We start from the raw sequence: 24,958 nt of genomic DNA, 5'->3' as shown, positions 1-24,958 counted from the left end.
TCATAAGCATCTACACTAGTTGTGAGGCACTTTACCTACACTAAATGCCAGTCGTCTTTAAAATCTAGACATATTTATGCAGAACCTTACAGGGATTGCCACTTTCTTTGACTGGGCTAATGATATAACAATGACTTTGTGATCCAAATTCTAAAACATTTGTTATAAGACAGGAACATCATTATTTGAGACTCAAGTCCATTTTCCCATTTCTTGCTGTTTTCCAATAATGCCTTCAATTCCTTCTTTGTTGTATTAGACTTTCCACCAGCTGCATTTTTATTTGTGAAATATTTTTAGTCTCTGTCTTCAAGCATTGGTCCCAATCTCTGCTCTCTTAGATTACGTGAGGTACCTTTTAAAAAGCTGGCCGGCCACAGTGGCTCATGCCTGTAATCCTAGCACTTTGGGAGGCCAAAGCAAGTGGATCAGTTGACATCAGGAGTTGGAGACCAGCCTAGGCAACGTAGTGAAACCCCATCTCTACTAAAACTACAAAAATTAGCTGGGTGTAGTGGCGTGCACCTGTAGCCTCAGCTACTAGGGAGGCTGAGGTGGGAGGATCACTTGAACTCTGGAGGCAGAGGTTGCAGTGAGCCAAGATCATGTCATTTGCACTCCAGGCTGGGTGACAGAGCGAGACTCTGTCTCAAAATAAATAGACAGACAGACAGATAGATAGATAGATAGATAGATAGATAAGCTTTTAAAGGTAGGTTTTTCTAATAAAAGTAACATATGCTTATGGTAAGTTTTCAAATAGTATAAACATGTCTCCTCCCAATTTTTCCAGTTCTGAATGGAGAATAATGAACCATTGTTATGTTTCTATACACAAATTTCTTTCTTGGACAACTTTACATAACAGTCAATAAATGTTCACTTTATCTTTTTAAAGGTTGTATTATTATCTCATTATATTCACATCTGTTTGCTATTGAAGGATGTTTATTATAATTTTCAGATTTTTGTTATTAGATTTTTATTTTTTATACAGTAAACATTTGTTCATAAAGCTTGCTTACTTGCATGACTTTTACTTGTAAACAAAAATTCTTAGATGTGGAATTAATATGCTGATTTTTATTTTTAGGTTTCCAAACATTTGCTAGGTTTCCCTTCAAAAATGATGTACCAGTTTCCGTAAACACCAACAGTGTGTGACAGGGCTTATTTCTTCCACCCGCAGTGGGTGTTATCCAACTTGACCATTCTGAGTAGATAAACATTCTGCCTTGTTTTAGACTTAACTCCATTTTCTACCTACCTCTCAAACTATCTTTGAGGTTAATCACCCTTAAGAGTCACTTGTAGTTCTTTCATATAACCCACCCTTTGTCATATTTTATATTAGTATTAAATATTATAACTTTTTAATATCTTTACCAATTTTTATTTTGGGATATTGCTTTTTGTATATTAAATAACTCTGCCAGATATATGTTCCAGTTGTAAAAATAAATACACAAGAATTTAAAGATTCCCTCAAAAAATAAATATTGAAAATTTAAGTCTTCTTAATTGAAAGAGTTTTTGGCACAAGAATAAAAGGAGAGATCAATAGAGTAAAATAGGCAGTCCAGAAACAGACCCATATACAAATGGGAATTTAGTATTAACTGTGTGACATTGCAGGTCAATGCAGGAAAAGTGGTATTTTTAAAAAAATATTTAGGCAACTGAGTTAATGTGATCTCTTTCTAGATGAAAAAACTATATAATCATAAAAGCTGTACATAAAAAGTAGATTAATCTTTTTATAATATTCCATTAAAATTTTTTCTGTGCTTTGAAAGAAAGCTTGTTTGTTATAAAGGAAAAGCTTGATAAATTGAAATCTTCAAGTTTATGTAAAACATATTAGAACCTTTTCCCATTTGCTTGTTGCCTGTTAATTTGATGTTTTATGTTTGTTCTTTAATTCTAACAATATATTTCATTGGAAAGCATGGAACTATTAGAACACATGAAAATCATTTATGCTGAACCTTTCTTTAATCAAACTTAAATGTTTTGTCACTTCCCTGCTAGTTTGTAGCTCATCCAAACTGCCAACAGCAACTTCTCTCCATTTGGTATGAGAATCTTTCTGGTTTACGACAGCAGACAATGGCGGTCAAATTCCTTGTGGTCCTTGCTGTTGCCATTGGACTGCCCTTCCTGGCTCTCATTTACTGGTTTGCTCCATGTAGCAAGGTATGTATGTGAAGCCTACACCTCTGTTATCTAATAGAAGAATGTCTTAAGTGGGGAAAAACTTACCTTCAAAGTGAAAATTTAAGGAATTATAGTTGAGTTTCAGTAATCTTTATTGTTTTTAACATTACAAAATAACTCCTGTTTGGGCTTAAATAATTTTCTTGCTTTTATTATCATAAAATAATACATGTTTGCTATAGGAAACAAAAAACAATGGAAAAGATAAAATTCACCTGTAATATCACCACTGTTAATGTGTGAAAGGAAAGTTAGTAACTATATTAGTTTATTTCCTTTTACTCTTTTCTCTATGTACTTCCATGCATATACTTTTATATTTCTTAATGAGGTCATAGTACCATTGAGCACATATTTCAAATGACATCCTAAAAGATGAAAACTTTTTCTGTTTCTCCTCTGGAAAAAAGTGAGATGAAAGTTTTGTCTTGTATTTATTTTAGCTAATAGGACCAGATAAATCTTAAATCAAAGGCAGTCATGTAAATACTAGTGTAATACTTGTTTCAGTAAAGAATCTGTCTGTCTGTCTGTCTGTCTGTCTATCTATCTATCTATCTATCTATCTATATTAGGGACTAAGTACACCAGAGCCTGAGAGCAAAAATAGCCTATTTTCTTAGCAAAAGCTATCTACCCATGCTTTGGTAAAAATGCTATGCTCAGATGGATCTAGCCTTTCTTTAGCGTGACAGGATAGGTTTGAGAAATATTGACCTATCATTCTGTTAACAAGTGGAGAAATTTATGTCCTGCATTGCTAACAAGCCTATTCTTCATGTTTTTGAAGCCACATTTCTGGATCTGTTGAACTCTGAGAAGCAGATTGAAATAATTCTGAAGCTTAGTGGCTAAATGTCTGCTGGACCATCTATTAATGCGCTATGTAGAAAGAACTATCAGTTGGGTTACTTCCAGTGCTTACACATGGGCATGATTCATTTTCAAACATCTGTAATATGTGGGCGCAAACACAAACAACACCATTACTAACATACTGTTTTCTAGTTACTTTGTCATATTTTTGGTGTTTTAGCCATATAAGGACCGTTCAAAATGACTCATGCTAGAAAGCTTGTGCAAAGCCTTTTAGACAGTGGAAACATCCTAATTATTTCTAGTGATGATGATAGGAACTACAGGAAACTGGACGTTTTTCTCATGAGAGTAAAATCCATCATCATAGACATTTGCCCCTTAAAATATATAAGGCCAAAATTTGGTATCTTAGATACATAAAATATAAATGAAGAACATAAAATGAAAATAGTGCAATTTACTAGAAATGACATCTATGGTACAGATTTTCATCTAGAAAGTTGAAATTTTTCCCCTTTTTACTAGAAATGACAGATTTTGCCTGGAAAAATAATGTGTGTACATGGACATGGAGTGTGGAATGATAGACACCAGAGACTTAGAAAAGTGGGGGCTCAGAACAGGAACAGGTGGCGACACATTATTTAATGGGTACAGTGCATATTATTTGAGTGACTGGTAAACTAAAAGCCAGGACTTCACTACTATGCAGTATATTTGTGTTACAAAATTGCACTGGTACCCCTTAAATTTAGACAAATACATTTCTAAATGTATTTCCCTAGAACATGAGTTATATCTATGTAGGTAGTCTCTTTGTTCTTCTTCTCCTTATATTTCCTGAGTCATCCGAGATTTAAAACTGAATTAAAATAGGGGGAGTTTTTGAATTATCCCTGTTCTCATTCTGTGACCAGTTAAATTATAATCTCTTTCCTAAACTGAATAATTTTCCTTTTCCATAACCAGTGTGTTCGAAAGCATAATGTATTCCAGAGTGTCTGGTGCTTTGACACAGACTATTTTTGGCAGTCCTTAGAGTTACATATTTCTTAAATTTTGATTGAATTCTAATTAAACTGATTTCCTTTACTATTTCTTCTTCCCTGGCCATATTTCTTTCTGGCATCTGTTTTCCATCCTCATTTATGAACATTGAGGCAAATAATCAAATTAAAAGGACATTGTCAAGGTATTTTTTTCTCCTATCCAATACCTATTTTACTGTTTTTATCCTTTGAGGCATGATGATAAAATCTATTTTATAGTTTTCCATTTGTAATGAACATAAATATGCTTTACAGGCCACAGGATTTTTTTGTGGGAGGAGATTGCTTCAGCTAAATTGGTGCTTTTATTCCAAATATATTTTTAAAATTTTGGATTTTCCAATATATCTGTGAACATCAATAAGATCAAATTTCAGGCCTATGCAATGTGACTGAGTCCCCATTTCTGTTTAAAGTTGGTTTTGCTATAGGAAACGAAAGTTTATTTCTTTTTTCCCCTTTCTGAAATCCCTTTTGTTTTTACTTGCCCTCTTCCTTCTACTGTAATCCAAACATCACTTGTTTTTGTTCATTACAATAAGAATAGTCACATTGCAATTACAAATCATTTTAGTTTAAGCTAGTCTCAACCTTTTTCATTTCTATGTGGTGTTGAGTAGCTAGGTATTTAGTCATCAATAAACACCTAAAAAGACTCTGACATATAATATTTAAAGACAACTATTTATTTCAGTGCTTACCTTCAGTAATTTTCCAAGTACCTCAGTTGTTCAATTTCTTCATCTAGCTCTCGTCCTTTACAATTATTTTTTGGAAATTTGTCTATATCCCAGAGTATATAGATGGCAAATCTTACTAAAAAGGGTAACTCACTTCAATTCCTAAAGTCTAGTGAGAGATGCCAAAATCTCCCTCAGTTTAAAGAGAAATATAATTCTCAACTTTTGTAAGAAAAATAAAGGCTATGAGGTTTCAAACATGCCCATTTTAGTTTCTAGGCAACCAGCTTTTTGTTTGATTGTTAAAACAAAACAAAACAAGAAAACACCAACAAACAAACCTAAAAATACCCTGAGACTTTTAGTAAGCAGAAGAAGATGCCTGGATTGATACTCCCTTTAGAATAAAATAAAGGAAGAGTAATATTATCTAAAGGTCAGTAGGCCAGTGGAGGAAGAAGGGAAGCCAGGTAGGGGCCAGGCACACAGATCAGACACCTTGCCTTGAAAACTGAAGATTGACTTGAGAGGTGTTTGGGACAGTTAAACTAAGGTTCCAGAGTTTTCAGATATCAATAATGTAGATAGCTTTATTTCAACTCCATTTTATGTCCCCAACCTCATGTTTTCTATTTATGTTATTTATTTGGTTCTATTTTAACTTATGCTCTACTGTATGATGTCCTTGAAAGCTGCTGCTTATTCTTCCTGTAACCAGGCAGGTGATAAATAACATTTTCATGAATTTCACTAACAGTCATTGCCTCTAATCCCAGTTTTCCCCAAACAGTCAAATAAATTGAGAATTAAAAAAAAATAGTTTAGGATTTATAATGGATTTTCCCATGAGAAAGATATGGATTCCTGCAATAAGTTTAATACACAGTTAAATCATACATAAAACATTATAGAATTAAAATTTTATGTATAACACATCATGGAAATATAACATTGATGTTTATTTTTAACTTTATATTTAAAAAGAAAAATAGCAAAGGACAATAGGCAGAAGAAAATCAAACTTAATTTTTCTACCATTTGTTTTAATTTTGCCATCATTTGATTACTTGAGAGTTAGATTTTAAAAGGATCTAAAACAAAACCAAAAAAATTTAAATCAATTCCATAGGTGATTGTATCTAAGCATTTTTTTACAGCCAATTTTTACAAAGTAACTTTGAATTGGCTCTGCAATCCTAGAATCTATTGGCTTAAAACTCTGTGTGTGTGTGTGTGTGTGTGTGTGTGTGTCTATTCTTTGGCCCTCTGTAACTGTGGGTTCTGCATCTGTAGATTTAACAAACCACAGATTGAAAACATTTGAAAACAATTGTGTCTGTGCTGAACAGGTAGAGACTTCTTTTGGCGTTATTCTATGAACAGGATATTGAATATTCCCAACACAAAGAAGTGATAGATGTTTGAGATGATGGCTACGCTAATTACCCTGCTCTAATCACTATATGTTGTATGTATTGACACATCACTGTGTACCCCCATAAATATGTACAAATATATGTCAATTTAAAACTGTATAACAAAAATTTACATAGCATTTACATGACAATACATATTATAAGTAATCTCAATATTAAAGTATATGGGAAGATATGCCTAGGTTATTTGTAAATATTATGATTTTATATCAGGAATGTGAGTAGCCTCAGAGTTTAGTATCCATGGAAGGACCTGGAACCAATCCCTCATGGATACCTAGGGACAACTGCGCCCGCACGCGCGCACGCGCGCGCACACACACACACACACAGCATGAGAGAGAGAGAGAGATACAATACAATATCTCCTGTTTCTGGCCTAACATTTAGAATGTCAAGATAAGTTCATTGGTTCCAGCTCTAACTTTTATTATTTTGAAAACCATATAGACAAATAAAGGTATGGAAATAGAGAACACCAATTGTGTTCCTTCCATGATAGCATTTATCTTTTCTGAGTCTTAAAAGATAATTCCGAATGATTTACATATGTAGGCCCATTGATGAGAAAGTATGAAATTATTCCGTAAACCAAACAGAAGTATTAAGTTAGGAACAAGAATGCCTGGGTCCAAGTTCCAGCTCTACCACTTATGAAATATGTGACCTTGAACAAGTTTCTTGACCTCACTTCCTCAGTTTCTTCATCCGAAGTGGGCATTTTAGGGCATCTACCCTTTTGAATTGTTGCAATGATTACAAGTTAACAGTGTAAAGCACTTAAAAGAGTGCCAACTAAGTGTTGGTTGCATTTTATTAGTTTGTAAAGTTTTCTGTGGTAATAAACTCATTTGAAAAGCTGTTGAAAGCTATGGACCATCTCCTAAAGGGCAGGGGAAACTGCACACACAGTTTGAGTTTTGTTCATTTCAGAGGATGTCCAGACTCCTTAGTCATATCCTAGATCCTCACTCTGCCTAGGTGAAGATCTGTACATCTTAGACAGAAATTAATCTTATACTATAAAAGGCACACTAGCTTTTATTGTCCCCATATTTCATATAAGAATCTGGTTTTCACATAATTTAGGAAATGTGCTTATTGTCACTCAGTTAATGAGGGAATGAAACTGGAACCTGAACTTAAAATGTTGGACATTAAATCCAGTGTCCTTCCAGGACATTGTTCCAGTACACTAGAGGAACTGCCCTGCTGCCCTGTCCTCAGTTGGGAGTTCTCTTCTTGGTACTCATGACTTTTACTGCATTTACAAGATCACCAAAATAGCAACATCCACTCAGGCCTCAATTGCATGCCTGTCAATGAAGTATATGTGAGGATACCCACCAAGGTTCTATACCTTGCAAAGTAGACTCAGTTTCATATTTTCATTGCCACTTCCTCAATACCTCAGGCCCACTAAATTAGTTGCTTTATATGAATAATGCTGACATTATTATGCTCCATATTTTGTCAACAATATTGTATATTTTAAGAATCTAAATATCCTTTATTAGCAAAATACATGTAGTTATTAATCAAGAACATCAGCACATGTAGGTAAGGAATGTGAACAAAATTTTATAACAGCATAAAGATATTACTCTATCACGAATTGCATAAATATAAACAATTATCTCAGGAGATCATTGGAATATGCAGATGTTTATTCTTGCATGTATGTATGTGTGTTTTGCAAAGTGTACAAAACAAAGTTAAGATTTTCTTTTGGTGTGTGTTGTGGCAGATGGGGAAGATAATGCGTGGACCATTCATGAAGTTTGTAGCACACGCAGCCTCCTTCACCATTTTTCTGGGACTGCTTGTCATGAATGCAGCTGACAGATTTGAAGGCACAAAACTCCTTCCTAATGAAACTAGCACAGATAATGCAAAACAGCTGTTCAGGATGAAAACATCCTGCTTCTCATGGATGGAGATGCTCATTATATCCTGGGTAATAGGTAAAGACTGATTTTCTGTCATGTTTTCTTTTTGCAGTCTTAGCAGTTGGACTGAATGACACTGATTCTTTCACACATCAGTTATACAAATGTATGCAGCATGATACAATGCACCGCACATCATAATTTTCTTTGTGTTCTTAAAGTACAGTTCCTTGGGTTCATTATCAGTGCCATAGTCTTCTCACATGCTGTGCGCTTTTTGCATTTCCAAGGAAAACCCAGGAAGAAAACCAACAGGATATTATCAATCACACCCCTCCAGTGACACAAAGCTATTATACCATTCATATTTCAAGAGAGAGCTGTGATTTCAAGCTTAAATACAACCACAATTTTACATTGAGATTTGACAGGAATTGAAGCTGACAGACACTTGCATTTATTGAACATTTATTATGTGCCAAGAATTATTCCAAGCACTTTATATACATCAAATCACATCATTTCTCTGCACCTCAGTTTTCTAATCTATAATGTATAATCACATCTGTTTTATAGGATTTATCTAAGGATCAAGTAACTTTCCTTAGGACTGCTGGGTGGTAAGTGGAAGAGAAGGAATATGGTCTTAGTTGCTATACTATTTGTCTTAAGAATCAATCGTACATGTAGCTTGCCATTAAATATAATACAAACAAAGATATTTCAATTAGATATTTATGAATAAATGAATCCAGTGACTGTTAAGTGCCTTTGTTAAGTAATGAGGATACTAAAGTGTATGAGACATAGTCCCTGTGCTCAAGGAACTTAAGTCTGGGAGGCAGGTCAGTAAGTAAATCAATAATTAGAATTCAATGTGACAAATGCTATCATTGAGGAGTTATTGAGATATTATGAAAATACACAGATTGGGCATCTAAATCTGAGGTGGGCTGTGAAGTGGAAGGGGCAAGAAGCCCTTCCTGGACAGTACCTTCAATTCGATACTTTGAGGATATGAGAATGTTAACCAGACCTGTTTGGGGGACAAGGATACTACAAGGCACAGGAACATTAGAGATGTGAGACTACGGCAACACCTGGCACACTTGGACTATGATGAGTTAGGCAGAGAAGGAGTCAAGGTGCATTTATGGATGTGAGTGATGGGAGATAAGGGTGGAGAAATGGCTAGAGGATGCTTTTCAGCAATTGGTGATCTGATCTGATCTGATCATGTTTCAGAAAGGTCAGAGTGGTTGTAAAATAGAGGGTGGCTTAAAAGAGTCCAGAGGCTGAGACTCAATGGAAGTGCTCCTTGCGAGGAGGATGAGGCCTGGAACTCAAGAGATAGGGGAAAGGACTTAAGAGCACCCTAATAGGTAAACCCCAAACAACTTGGTGATTATTGCACCTCAGAAGGGAGAGCTGTGGATTCTGCCTTAGATCAGTAGGTAGTGACTACAGTCTCTCAGAGGGAGAATACAGAAGGAAGATCATGCCTGGGACTGGAGGAATGAAAAGCTGATAAAGTGTAGGTTATGACTGACTTTGAAGTGCCCATGGAATTTCAAAGTGGAAATGTCCATCCAGTAATATAAAGTATGGCCCCTGGAAGTATTTGGGTTTTGAATAAAGTTCTAGCAATCCTCAATTCCAGATGGTACTTAAGGCCCTGACTATGCATAAAATTACCTCGGGTTAACATAAGTAAGATGTAAAGAAAATTAGGCTCAGGGGTTTTCATATAAATCCTTTAATAATCCATAGACTTCTCCATTTCCCCCATAACATCCCATCTCCCTCTCTAGGGACTTGGAGAAGCATTGTCAGTTTTGTATCACTTCTAAGGCAGGACATGTCTTCTTGGTTTCATGCTGGAGCTTGATGAGATGATCAATCAAAATATTAAGCATTTTTCAAGTTACCATAGGAATATTTTAAATGTAATTCAATAGCATTTGAGTTATTCAAAACTTTCAAATCACTTCATTTCCTGAATATGTTTTAGGGAAAAATATGGATAGTGGCATAAAATGTGAATTGTATCACCAAAGTAATGATAAATCTTGGACACAGAAGATGGCTTTGATTTTATTCTAATTCTTTTCTAATTTAATTGATGAGGCTATAAAAAGGAATTATATTTCACTTCTAATGTCTGATTTAAAATAAGAATAAACAGTCACTTGTGCATGGCCTTTATCTTGTTAAACTAAAAGCCCAAGTCTCATAGTTTATTTTTTATGTGTTAGTATATGTAAGGTAAATAATACAGTACTTGGCACGATAGACATGTTCAAGAAATTTCAGAAAATTATAATTATTATTCAACTTTTCACTAAGCATTTATATGTCACTTTTACATAGGAGTGCTATTTCCTATTAGGCAAAACATGACTGTTTTAGGACAAGATGAAACTTTGAAAAATTAAATTTTCTATAAGGGGTAAATAATTTTAAAAATTAAATTTTATATAGAGGGGTATGAGGAGAATGATGTATGGCAAAGAATAAATTGAACATATTATATTTTACATATAAAATACATATAAACTTGAGAGCACCCTAAAAGGTAAACCCCAAACAACTTGGTGATTACTGCACATCAGAAGGGAGGAGCTGTGAGTTCTGCCTTGGATCAGTAGGTAGTGACTACAGTCTCTAAGAGGGAGGATACAGAAGGAAGATCGTGCCTGGGACTGGAGGAATGAAAAGCTTTGAAAACAACTAGACTGCATGAGTTTAGTGAGTTATGTTTTATATAACATGTTCATTTTATTCTTTACCATAAATCATTCTCCTCATACTATTCTTAGTTTTATTTATTTTTTATTTTATTTTGAAACGGAGTTTCACACTAGCTGCCCAGGCTGGAGTGCAATGGCGCGATCTCGGCTCACCGCAGACTCCGCCTCCCGGGTTCAAGCAACTCTCCTGCCTCAGCCTCCCAAGTAGCTGGGACTACAGGCATGCGCCACCACACCTGGCTAATTTTGTATTTTTAATAAAGACGAGGTTTCTCCATATTGGTCCAGCTGGTCTGGATCTCCCAACCTCAGGTGATCCACTCACCTCAGCCTCCCAAAATGCTGGGATTACCGGCGTGAGCCACCGTGCCCGGCCATCTGAGTTTTATTTTAAACTTTATATATATTTTTTCCTTTTTCACTTAGAAACCTAACACAGGAATATTAAATGAGGCTTTAATCAAAAGCATTTTCCTTATAACTTTTGTCCCACCAGTCTTTGCATTTGACTTCAGAGACTAGCTAACAGTGTTTATTTAAAGGGAAAATAATGAACAACTCAGGACAGCTGATGCTTTTGTAGCATATGTTAGATTCCTGGTTCAGTTTCTGACATTGGTATTTTTTTAAAGTTATTCTTGAAAGAAAGTTGTTGTACTTTCTGGAAATATTAATAAGAAGTGCCTACTTAGATGAGGTGTTGGGTGTGTTATGTGGGCTTGAGGGAGAGGACAACACTGTTAGTCACAAAGCGGATTTATCTAATGTTTAGTTGACAGAAAGTTGAAAGGCTAAATGATAAAACTGATGTGTCAGGAGATGTTGACAAGGCGGAACAGTGAGCTCAAATCAATGAGAGGACGTATAACAGGAACACAGGGAGGCGGACATGCTTGAAGACACTTGTGAAAAGGGCCTTAGAGCACTTGTCACTTAATGGTCAGTCCTGGGCTGACTCTTCAACAGAAGGAGAGGATGGCAGTTGAGGGCAGTAATTACCCAATGGCCAGAACACATCTGCAGGCCCTGGGTGCCCCGTGCAGCCAGTTGGCAAACTAAGGAGCATTTCAAGCACAACAGCAGTTAGGAGAGTGAGTCGTTCTCAGAACAGCACTTGAGATGCTGGGGAAGCTTACCCTAGAGGGTGAGGCTTGTGGAATCTGAGGCTTGTTTATTCAGAGGGCCCCATTTAAAGAAAAAAAAAGACAAAGGGAGGACTTAGAAGGAGCCTGGGCAAGTAAAGACATCTAGAAGCTTCAGTTTCATGTTTAACCTGCCTCTGCTAGAGAAAAACAGATTTAATGAGCACACAGGTAGGTTTTTTGGTTGTCTTTTGTAAAAATAAATTTGAAGGCAGAGGGAGCTGACTCATTTGCTACCTCTCTAGAGGGCAAAAATAGAACCACTGCATCCACGTTGAAGGAATATTCTGAAAATTCAGCAGTGGGATGAGCAGCCTTCAGAATTAGTGAAGTACCTTATCACAAAATCTGTATGAGCAGAGGCTTGATCCCTGTGAAGTCTCCTGCTTGCGGTGAGCTTGGACTTGATGCGGGATTTCAGACTCTCCTTGGCAGCTCTCGGGGGTCCTCAGGACAAATGAGACAGGAACTTTTCCTTTGAGCAGAATAGCTCACTTATTTGTTTTAGTTTTTAAGCTTCAGGAAGACATCATTTGTGTCATGCATTCTACTTCTTAAAGAGAGAAAGAGAAAAGAAGATGGAGAAGTGGGAGGAACAAGAGGAAGGGAAGTTTTGAAAACAACTAGGCTGCATGAGTTCAAATGTCCCTTTAGTCCCCATGCTTGTTACTCTGAACCATCCTCATCTCCTAGTGAGGCTGACAGGAACCCGGTGACCACATTGGGGGGAAAAAACGGCCGTATTTCCTGTCACAAATTTGATCCCCCAGATTTTATATTAATTCAATCCTAGTCCCCTTTTAACTTGAAACAACTCAAAATAAGTAATGAAGTCTTCTCTTAAATCCGTATCTTCTGTGTTGCACTGAATACTGGCTTTAAGAAAAGGCACATGATGTGCTCTTGGAGATTAGAGATGGGGTGGTCCCTTAATCCCCACAGGGCTCTGCAGCTATTCCTATAGCAGGTTCTGTGATTGACATTTAGGACCAGTGTGAGAATTTGAGGCAGGTGGTTGCTGAGAGTAAGAGGAAAAGATTAATTTCAACTCGAGGCTGTGAAGGACTTCTTGATGGAGACAAGTTTTGATCTGTTGTTGGCGTTTGGGTTGTATTTCTCCTGATGGCTCCAGAAGGAGACAGGATGTCAGAGTAGAGTATCTTAATAGGGATAAAGCAACTTCTTTTTAATTAAAGTGGAATTCTTCAAATTAAGAAAAAAATACGTGTGCCAATCGTGGAAAATTTTAAATAGTAAGCACTCAGTAAATGTTAGTCATAATTTTTTCCAAGTGCCAGACACTGAGCTGTGTATTTCACATGAACTATTTTATTTAAGGCTCATAACAATCCAGTGAAGTGGGAATGAACCAATATCATTCCCATTTTACAACCTGAGTTTTAGATAGTTTAAATACCTTATCAAAGACTTCATAACTGACAAATGGAAGAACAGATTCTCAAATCCATGGTAGCATGTGTACCTACATTCCTCAAATCCAGTGTTCCTAAATACTTCACTAAAATTTTGAAGAAATAGGCAGTACTATTAATAATTCCACCAGAAAAAGGCAACTACTATTAATAAGTTCCTGTCATCTCATCTAGGCTTTCACTGTGCTGGTTTTAAATATAAACCATACATCATAACATAACATTTTAAACATTTTTAATTAGCATTACAATATAAAGATGTTTGCAAGATATGTTAGTCCAGGTCCTCCAAGAAGCAGGCACAAAGATTAAATGCTCAACAGGTTTATTAAGGGAAATGGAAATTTTATTAAGGAACATTTATTGTGAGAGGAAATGGCGAGAAAGCTGAGAAAGGTCTCAAAGGCTCTCAGGCAGGGAGATAAGTCAAACCCCAAGGGACAGAGAGAAGGCAGGAAGGTTGAGTAGAAGCATCCTAGATCTTTACACAGTCTAAGGAAAGCTTGGCAAGGCTGTCATGAAATCCTTGAGCCAAAGTCAGCCATCAGAAGAGTCCCATGTCTCCCAAGAGGTACCCTCAGTAATTGGCTGAGAGCAGCCCGGGGGAGACATGGTCTTGGTAAAAAATGGCAGTGGTTTTCAGAAGACAGTAGGTGAGACCTGTGACCAATCAAATTCCTATAGTTGGATGTCACTGAGGCACATTCTCATGGTCACTGTCCCATGGTAATTAATAAAATATCACATTAAATGGCTTCATAATACTCCATCTGTGGAAGTCCCACTTTCATTTTACTTCTATTTTGAGTGTGTGGGTGTGTTTGGGTTATTATAAAGTATCCTACAATAATCATCTTTTAAATATATTTTCATGTGTGGAATGAATTGATCAGTAGGACATTTGTTATTTTAAGGTGTTCAATGAACTTTGTCAAATTGCTTTTAGGCATGCACTGATATTTCTGGACTATGATATTTGTGAGGATATGGGAATTATGGTGGGACGGCAGGCTGGGGCCAAATTTTGAAGGGTTTTGTAATGTCAGGCTGAGACCTTTCAAACATTTTGTTTTATAGAACAGCTAAGACTGAATGCAATTGAATTGATATTTTAACCCCTTTCTGATACAGGCATGATATGGGCTGAATGTAAAGAAATTTGGACTCAAGGCCCCAAGGAATATTTGTTTGAGTTGTGGAATATGCTTGATTTTGGTATGTTAGCAATTTTTGCAGCATCATTCATTGCGAGATTCATGGCATTTTGGCACGCTTCCAAAGCCCAGAGCATCATTGACGCAAATGATACTTTGAAGGACTTGACGAAAGTAACATTGGGAGACAATGTGAAATACTACAATTTGGGTGAGTTTACAGTACAGTCAATATAAATAAAAACACAGAATTTTCTTGTAAAACACATGTCAGTAGTAGTTTGGTTACTGCCCAATTCTCATAAAATTGTTCGTTTCCAACATCTGTATCTGAAGAATGAGCATCCATATGTGAGGAAGCATGCTTTCCGCTTCTTCGATTTTTCTACTCCCTGGAAAACTCTCTTAATCACAAGAGCCATCTCCCTTTATCTCTTGGATCAACTGGCTAATTACCAAACTTCATTGAGAATACATGTCTTATGTCCTGGATTTATTTTTCCCCCTTTTTTAAAAATTAAAAATAGTTCACATTTGATCTAGCTAGCTAGCTATCTGTATCTCTCTCTGTATACATTAATATGTGTGTATGATGTATATGGATATATACATGTGTGTATATATGGATATGGATATATACGTGTGTATATATATGTATGTGGATATACACACACGTGTGTGTGTGTGTATATATATGCAATGGAATACTATTCCACCTTTTAAAAGAAGAAAATCCTGTCATTTGTAACAACATGAATGAATTTGGAAGACACTATGCTGAGTGAAATAAGGCAGGCACAGAAAGACAAATGGTATATGATCTTATTTAGTTGTAGAATCTAAAAAAAGTCAAACTCAAAGAGGTAGAAGGTAATGGTGGTTGTCAGGGGTTGGAGTAAGGGGCACAAAATGGGGAGATGTTGGTCAAAGGTACAAAGTTTACAAAGGGTACACGGTTAGGGTGAATAAGTTCTGGAGATATACAATATGGTGGCTAGAGTTCATCATCATGTACGGTATGCTTGCAAATTGCTAAGAGAGTAAATTTTAAATGTTCTTACCACAAAAATGTAAATATGCGAGATGATGAATGTTAATTAGCTTCATTTAATCTTTGCACAGTGTACACGGACATATATGAAAACATCAAGTTGTGCCCCATAAATACATATAATAAAGTTCACATTTGAGTGCCATTTTCACTTAAGATATATAAAAAGTATTTGAAAGCAATGGAATTGTTGGGATCTCTGAGAGGTTCCCCAGTCAATAACACCACTGCTTCCCAACCAGTCTTAGAATTAGTTGAGAAATAAAACAAGACATTAATATGGAGGCCAGATCATCACCTCTAACACTGATAAAATCTGGGGTGGATGACATAGGTCTGAGTCTATTAGCTAATGGGTTCAGTAATACTGAACCCCAGAATTAGGCAGACATATCCTCCAATTTCTAGATAGCAATGGACCAGGGCAGTCCTCCCCACAAAAAGAGGATGGCAGCTCCAGAGGAGAATTCGCAGGACAGAGAAGGCAATGCCGAGCCAGCTATGTCCAGTTATTCATCCCAATTGAGCAATCAGATAAGTCGTTCCAGCTTTCCAGGAAGAAAGTGACTAAGGGATGGAAACTGGTTCAGTTATTTACTTAAGGAGGCTGCCACCTCATATAAACCTGGATGGGGAAAATATATTCCCTTTGAATACTCATTTCAAACCCTCTGATAAGAAATTAGTTAACATTCACTTGTGAGTTTATTGGCAATATCACATAAGGGCTCCATTATTAATGTTTATTTTAATGAAAGATTTTAAAAAATGCACTTAATTAAAAAAATTCAAGGCTATTTGTAGATAATACTTATATTCAAAGCACTATAAAAAAGGAAACTGCTTTTATTAGTTTCTTGTTATCCTTTCCTAATTCCACGTCTCAGCAAATAAGCAAATTCAAATTTGTAATTATGTGTTTCCCCTTTCTTACACACTGTTTTGTATTTTTCTTCATAATGGTTTCTTAATTGCATTTTTGATGACCTGATGTAATAATGCCAGAAAAATTCATAAGTGAATAATTGCTACATTTTATGGTAAAAATAGACTTGTTTGAGTGACCAATAAAAGTTACTCCTAATAAATTTAAATGACTACAAATATGCTACAAGCCTAAAATTATAGTGTAATTATAGTTTAAGACTGAATAATAAACACTACCATTTATTAAGTGCCAGGCACTTGCTAAACACGGAACATATGTTGGCTTAGTGAATTCTCACAAAGACAAGAGAGTTAGAGGGGACATTATCTCATTTTCAAAAATGGGTAAACAAAACTAAGAGAAGTAGTTTTGTAAGTTCTTTGATATATGTGTATGTGCGTACATATATATACATGAACTTTTACAGATACTGAGTCTATAGTCTGAACTCTTAACTACTATGCTATCCCCTTATGAGAAATTGCTAGCAAACCAGGAGAGTCATGTTCTCAATAAACTAAGAAGCCCAACTATAGCAGACACTTAAGAAGCCCTTTAAGACAGGAGACTTCCATTCGAAAACTGGATTCTACCGTAACTATATTTCTTTCGCAGAAAAAGAAGTTACCTAAATAAACAACTTGAAGAAACTCACACAACTCTTTATCTTTGCTTTTTCCTAGCCAGGATAAAGTGGGACCCCTCTGATCCTCAAATAATATCTGAAGGTCTTTATGCAATTGCTGTAGTTTTAAGTTTCTCTAGGATAGCTTATATTTTGCCAGCAAATGAAAGCTTCGGACCTCTGCAGATATCACTTGGAAGAACAGTCAAAGACATCTTCAAGTTCATGGTCATATTCATTATGGTGTTTGTGGCCTTTATGATTGGAATGTTCAACCTCTACTCCTACTACATTGGTGCAAAACAAAATGAAGCCTTCACAACGTATGTGATCTCAGATGTTTTGATGATAGTTACTGCAAATTAAATAAATATTAGTTTAACAGTGTTTATGTAAGTCCATGGGATAAATAATGTTTTGGTAAAGATTTCATCTCTAGTTCCTCTTTTGCAAAATGAGGGGATTTTAAAAATGAGTTGGAGGGACTCTAAAATGTAGGAACCTTTCTAATATTAAATATCTAACATTTTTCGAGCCAGGTAAATACCTTGCATGCCTCCCTTTATTATCTCTATTTCACCAAGAGGAAACTGAAATTCACAAAAATGAAGTAATTTGCTGAATATTCCATAGCTGTGTGTGGAACAGCCAGGGTGTAACCCTTGCTTGCTGACTCTAGGATCTGTTGCTCTGAACTCCCTTACCCTCCTGCTTACAGGGGACTCCTGGGGACACTAACTATGAAAACAGCTGCTTTCCTAATTGAATTGCTCAGATCTTATTACTGAGTAGATCTGACTTATCAATAGTGACAAGAGTTTTGACTTATGTTCACCATGGACACGTTTTTTTTTTTTTAATAAAGTGTGTTTGGAATAGATTATTTAAATATTAGGTCTGCAGTGTTACAATGAGAAGCAACAACTGAAACATAAGCCTACTGTTTTCCATATTTCTCTGAAATACAGTTTGCCAGGGAAATGTAACCACCTAAGTTAAGCAAATTGGCTTAGCTTTGGTCAGTAATTAGGCCTAAAGCATTGAAATTCCTACCTAAGACATGTCAGTGATTTTGGTAACATTGTCTGTTTATATTGTCATATTTTCCATTAAGATGTATATGATTATTATCCATTTATTGGATATGAGTAGAAGTATAGATCAGCAGGAAAACTAAAAGGATTCTAACAAATTGTGTTACTTTTAAGTAGTACATTTAACAATTCCATTGCCAAAGCTATGGATTATTTAAGTGTTCATATCTGTGGTTAGAAATTATGTTAATAGCATTTATTGAGTGCTTATTATGTGTTTATTGAGTTATGATTATGTACTTCATATGCACAATATTACGCCATCCTTGCAGCAATCCTATTGTAACCATTTTACAGAAAAGAAAAGTGAGCTTCAGAGAAGTGAAGATTTTTTAATAAATACTCAGTAATTTGCAAAGACACTAAACCAACTCACTTTTATTATGGTAATATTGTTATTTACTTATACACTTTATTTCTTTTCTCCTTTTATTTTTTCCCAGAGTTGAAGAGAGTTTTAAGACACTGTTCTGGGCTATATTTGGACTTTCTGAAGTGAAATCAGTGGTCATCAACTACAACCACAAATTCATTGAAAACATTGGTTACGTTCTTTATGGAGTCTATAATGTTACAATGGTCATTGTTTTGCTAAATATGTTAATTGCCATGATCAACAGTTCATTCCAGGAAATTGAGGTATAATCTCAATACATTTTTATCATTTGTGCCTACATGTTTTAACTATTCCAAGGACTAACTCAGCAATGAGGATGAAAGTATGGATCGCTCTTCCCTCTTTGTTCATTCCCTGTTTTATACACTCGTTTGACCAGTAATCTGGAAAATTTTAACTCTTTGCTTCCAAATGCAACATCAATAAGGTGTCATGGGGCAGTAAGGCATAAGAAGCAGAGATGCTGATTTGATATCAATTTAATAAAACACTTTAGAAATACTATATCAGCATGAATTTATATTTTATTCAAAAAAATTACTGCTTATGAATACTATTATTCTCCAAGTCTTTTTTGAGTGATATTCAAAATTGACCTTTTCTCAAGTTGAGATTAATAGTGTAAATTTTTATTCCAGAAATCTTTCTCTGTGTCCCAAATAAATGAGTGGTATATTGTGGGATAAAAAAGAGAATAATTTTTCATACCGTTTTTCAGAACGTAGGAAAATACATTTATATCTATCAGGTATTTATAAACACATGGGAACTTGGAGATTCACAGTCTTGTAAGACTGTCAAAATTTTAGACAAATTTAAGGAAGAGTGTGTGAATAGAATGTTAACGTTTTGAAAAAACCTTGGAAAGATCATTGGGGTCTGAGAGTGTTTATAGGCATTGTCCTCCATCTAGCCACACAATGGTAAAAGCATCCCAGTAATTCTGTTTATGCATTTCCTTGCTGAACTGTCATGTGTATTTGTATAGGATGACGCCGATGTGGAGTGGAAATTTGCAAGAGCCAAACTCTGGTTCTCCTACTTTGAGGAGGGGAGAACACTTCCCGTACCTTTCAATCTGGTGCCAAGTCCAAAGTCCCTGTTTTATCTCTTACTGAAGCTTAAAAAATGGATTTCTGAGCTGTTCCAGGGTCATAAAAAAGGTTTCCAGGAAGATGCAGAGATGAACAAGGTAACTTAGCTTGATAACGTATAATTGTATTCTTAAATGCTGAGACTACTGTAACCACTGTGCCACATCCCTTTTTTTTAAATTATACTTTATGTTCTAGGGTACATGTGCACAACGTGCAGGTTTGTTACCCTTTAAAGAGAATCGGTTCCTGATGACTCGTCCATTCATTCCCACATGCAGTCACTTCACACAGCACAGTCCTTTGGCTTGTGTCTGTTCAACATGAGCACACTGGACATTTCCTACTTAAAAGAATGTAAGACAAATTCATGAAATATAACTAAAATAATATGTTATCTAGAGCGAGTACTGAAAGAAGAGCTATTCTGGGCTGCTTTTTTGCTGTTGTGGCTACACGTCCCTCACTTCTCCTTCAATTTATAGAGGCCCCTCACTTCTCCTTCAATTTACAGAGCCCGGTAAATCATTAGCAGCTCGTTATGACTGGGGGGGCAACTTGATTAACTCTTAGATAACTGCTATGTTGAAAAGTTCAGAAATCAGTTGCTCACATGTAATTTAGGGGACCAGGCTTGGCAATAAGTAGTTCAAGAAAGAAAGAGCTAAGGATATTGATTGAAAACAATAATCCCACAAGGCAATGCAATCTTTAAAAAAAATAAAAAGATTTAGTGCTTAGATGAGGCAGTAGGGCGATCACAGCATGTTCAGATACGTTTAAAGAACATGTGGAATTCTGTCTAACTGGAGGTGGAAGGTGAGGGGTTATGCTGTGCAAAGATCTCTGCTGAGCACAGACCACTATACTCAGAAGGAACACTGAGATACCAGGTGCATCCAGAGGAGGAAGACCAGAATGGGACACATAGGGATATGGTGTCATATGAGGGAGAACTGAAGGAGCTGGCTGTTTCTACTGAAAAAGGAAGATTGAAATTGACTAAAAATATCTTTGTAATTTTCATCTTTAGGAGGTATACTTGGGAAGAAAAGCAACGGGCCAAAAATTCAAATAATAGTTAATTTTTTTTTGAGATAGAGTCTTGCTCTGTCATGGTTCATGCCATTCTCCTGCCTCAGCTTCCCCAGCAGCTGGGACTACAGGCGCCTGCCACCACACCCGGTTAATTTTTTGTATTTTTTAGTAGAGACAGGGTTTCACCATGTTAGCCAGAATGGTCTCTATCTCTTGACCTCGTGATCCACCCACCTCAGCCTCCCAAAGGGCTGGGATTACAGGCGTGAGCCACCATGCCCGGCCTCAAATAGTTACATTTTAATTCGATTGGCCGGGCGTGGTGGCTCAAGCCTGCAATCCTAGCACTTTGGGAGGCCGAGACGGGCGGATCACAAGGTCAGGAGATCGAGACCATCCTGGCTGATACGGTGAAACCCCGTCTCTACTAAAAAATACAAAAAAACTAGCTGAGCGAGGTGGCGGGCGCCTGTAGTCCCAGCTACTAGGGAGGCTGAGGCAGGAGAATGGCGTGAACCCGGGAGGAGGAGCTTGCAGTGAGCCGAGATCTCGCCACTGCACTCCAGCCTGGGCGACAGAGCCAGACTCCGTCTCAAAAAAAAAAAAATTAATTCGATATAAGAACAAACTTTTAACAAGAAAATCTGCCCAACAGAAGAGTGGGCTGCCTTTTGAAGTAGTGAGCTTCCCACCATTGTAAGCAGTCAATAAATGCCAGATGGCTAACAGTGGGAATTTATTGAAGATTTTTCCTTTTTACACTGTGTGGGCAATTGGACCAAATGATTATAAAGTTTCCTTACAATAAGATTCTCTCATTAAATAAAAGGAAAATGTTGTAATTCCTGCACTGTTTACAATTTACTATTTAGGGTTCTCAAGTAAGCAACACATTCTCTGAGTTCTAGTTTCCTCAACTGTAATATGTGAAAAAAATTATAACTACATCCTGAAGATCAACTCAAATAAGTATATAAAAGTACTTTGAGAATTTTAAAGCTTTCTTTAAATGTAGTTATGATTAATTTGTGTAGTAATTTTTGGAAAAAATACCATCTATGACATTCTTCCAGAAGTATATCTTGTGGATTGAGTGGCAAAAATTTCCTTTCCTTTATTTTATGTAATTAAATGAGTGGTTTACAGGTCTGGTTAGAACTGCAACCTGAGGGAATTCAGATTCCAAAGGAAATGTCCACGCACTTGCAAAGGGAAGAATCCCGTAAGAATATGTTTCTCTCGTTAAAACTTGTGGGGAATTAGACGAAATGGCTTTTAAAATACAGAATGAAGAGTGAAACTGGTTATACAGTTATACTCATTTTACTATCTATCTTTAAAAGATAAATGAAGAAAAGAAACTTGGAATTTTAGGAAGTCATGAAGACCTTTCAAAATTATCACTTGACAAAAAACAGGTAAGCTCATATTTGAAAATATGAAGCCATGCACATGATCGGGCTTATCTTTTAAAAGAAAGGGACAGATGTTCAGAAGCAATTTTAGGAAGTAGAGAGCAGACACATTAAATAATTCAACTATTTTAACAGTTCTCAACAATTCCGTTATTGAGAGGTAGAAGTAAGCTATGTTTCATAAGCAAAAAAGAATAGCATGTATGTTTAAGACATATACTAAGCAAATACTTACATATACTTATGGTGATGGAATATAAGATTAGTGATATACAGAAGGGAATATTAAGAGATGAATCTGTCAGGAACCTGATGGAGGGTATGATTAACTTCACTCTTTGCAGCTCAGGTAAAGAGCAGGCATAGTCCCCAGTGCATCCTAATTTGTCAATAATCAAGAAGTGATGGAAAAAGGCACTGTGGGACCTTAATGGCTATTATGGTTGATACTGTGTATAATGAACAATGTGCTCTAGAGATCTATCAGCTCCATAACTGAGAGTAGCAAAATCCTCAACGATGAGGACATGTTTCCTTTTTTGTGGCATGTACATAATAGGGGTACAATAAATGCTTGTTGCTAAAAGGAAATTATAAAGGAATGAATTAGGAAACGGGCAATGTATCAGGTAGGACCTGCATTCAATTATGCATAGTAATATAAAATCCAAATCATGGTGGTTTAAACAAGACACTTGTTTTTTCCCTGCCTCATTTAACTCTCCAGATTTAGGCAGTATGGGGCTATTACCAAGCATGAGTTTCTGTGATTCTTCTGGATTTTTGTCATAGTCAGATGGAACAGGACAGCTTTACCTTTAGCTATTATACCCACTTTTCAGGCATGTAGGAGTAAGGGCAAAGGAAAAGTAGGGGATGCTAGCTGAATCTGCCACCACCTTCAGAAGAATCTCCCAACAATTTCTGTTGTTATATCTCATTGACCAGAACTATGATATATGGCCAGCCCATGGAATACAAATGATAAGGAGGAAGACCGTTTTTTTGTGTGTTTTTTAAGCTGGTTATATTACCTCCCCCAACAACATAGGAATCCTGTTAAGGCCTATCTGATACTCAACCTCCCAGCTTCCTTTCTAACCATCCCTTCCATTAGCATGTCAACCATTACCCATTACAAATTAGAAAACATAGGAGAGCTTTAGGTAAGGGGAACCCTAAGCTGTTAGCCCTAGTAAGATTGGGAGGTTTGATTGGGAAGAACTTCCAAAGAACAATATCACAGGTGAGAAGGGCTTCAGTGGGAGGTAACATGTGGGTGAGAGACCTGTGCATGAATTCTACGAGCCCTGCCACAGTCTGGGGCTCGGTCACAGCAATGGGGCTGCGTGGGCTGAGAGCAAGACAGCAAGAAGGCAAGTGGAAATTGTCCCTGGTCATCCAAGAGAGTCAGCAGATTAGGGTCATTGCAAATTGGCACATTCTTGCTGTTCAGACAAGTTGTGTTTGGCTTGCCTATCCAGGTGAATCTAGATTGCGTTTAAAAATGATTCCAATAAAGGAAATTTAAGAAATGGAAAATAAGGAATGTAAAAGAGCTACAAAGTCATTTCACTCTAGAAAGGATAGTTTAGTGGTTAGGAGGCTAGTGCATGGGGGTCAGCAAATCATAGCCCTCAGACCACATTCAGACTGTGAGTTAGAGATTTTTAAAAAATTACATTTCTAAATAGTTGTGAAAAAAATAAGGATATGTGAGAGAGACCATACACAAATCCTAAAATATTTATTATCTGGCTCTTTACAGAAGAAGCCTACCACCCCTGTTCTCATGATGATGGTTATGATGAAGAGAATACATAGGAAACACAGAATTAAGTTCAAATATTTTCTGAGCAATTTCTATGATTCTAACGCATGCCTGTGTGTGTTCTACTTAGAATGTTGTCTCATTAAGACTCTACTTGTGGCCGGGCACGGTGGCTCAAGCCTGTAATCCCAGCACTTTGGGAGGCCGAGACGGGCGGATCACGAGGTCAGGAGATCGAGACCATCCTGGCTAACACGGTGAAACCCGTCTCTACTAAAATATACAAAAAATTAGCCGGGCGAGATGGCGGGCGCCTGTAGTCCCAGCTACTCGGGAGGCTGAGGCGAGAGAATGGCATAAACCCGGGAGGCGGAGCTTGCAGTGAGCTGAGATCCGGCCACTGCACTCCAGCCTGGGCGACAGAGCGAGACTCCGTCTCAAAAAAAAAAAAAAAAAAAAAAAAAAAAAAAAAAAAAAGACTCTACTTGTTCACAGGATGTAGGCAGTAATCACACCAACACCCAAATGTTCTTTTGAATATTAAATTACTTAATACTGTAAAGTTCTGATAACAGGGCCTAGCACATAGTGGGTATGTAACAGCTACTTATTACTTTTATTGCTATTACTAGAGAGCAGGAACAGTAAGTATACCACATAATTTGGTAGTGATATTAATCCAGTGAGGACAGAGAAGTAATACTAGGCCTAAAAGCCCTATAAAAAGAATGCAAAAAAATAAGGGGTCCAATTAAAAGTCATAAATGGGCATATCTGGGAAAAAAAACTTGAAATAAATGAAGTAGTGAGTGGAAGAAACAAAAACAGGATTTCTGGCAAGATGGCTGAATAGGAACAGCTGTGGTCTGCAGCTCCCAGCGAGATTGACGCAGAAGGCAGGTGATGTCTGCATTTCCAACGGAGGTACTCAGTTCATCTCATAGGGGCTGGTTGGACAGTGCGTGCAGCCCACGGA

General features: G+C 36.6%; 1 protein-coding gene across 2 annotated transcripts in view; it reads left to right on the top strand.

Annotated features, from left to right (window-relative positions):
* Nucleotides 1–24,958, top strand: part of TRPC6 (transient receptor potential cation channel subfamily C member 6) — a 140,147-nt gene that overhangs the window by 98,253 nt on the left and 16,936 nt on the right. For both annotated transcript variants that reach the window (XM_033204288.1, XM_033204289.1), the window contains 7 exons: nt 2,032–2,196; nt 7,949–8,165; nt 14,547–14,780; nt 17,232–17,496; nt 18,711–18,906; nt 19,653–19,856; nt 22,140–22,214. In XM_033204288.1, coding sequence (XP_033060179.1) covers nt 2,032–2,196; nt 7,949–8,165; nt 14,547–14,780; nt 17,232–17,496; nt 18,711–18,906; nt 19,653–19,856; nt 22,140–22,214 — 1,356 coding nt within the window. The remainder of the gene's footprint in view (nt 1–2,031; nt 2,197–7,948; nt 8,166–14,546; nt 14,781–17,231; nt 17,497–18,710; nt 18,907–19,652; nt 19,857–22,139; nt 22,215–24,958) is intronic.

The sequence above is a fragment of the Trachypithecus francoisi genome, unplaced genomic scaffold, assembly GCF_009764315.1.
Source record: "Trachypithecus francoisi isolate TF-2019V2 unplaced genomic scaffold, Tfra_2.0 Lachesis_group8, whole genome shotgun sequence".
Lineage (NCBI taxonomy): Eukaryota > Metazoa > Chordata > Mammalia > Primates > Cercopithecidae > Trachypithecus > Trachypithecus francoisi.
Note: the sequence above shows the minus strand (reverse complement) of the source record. Positions and strands in the feature narration are given on the sequence as shown.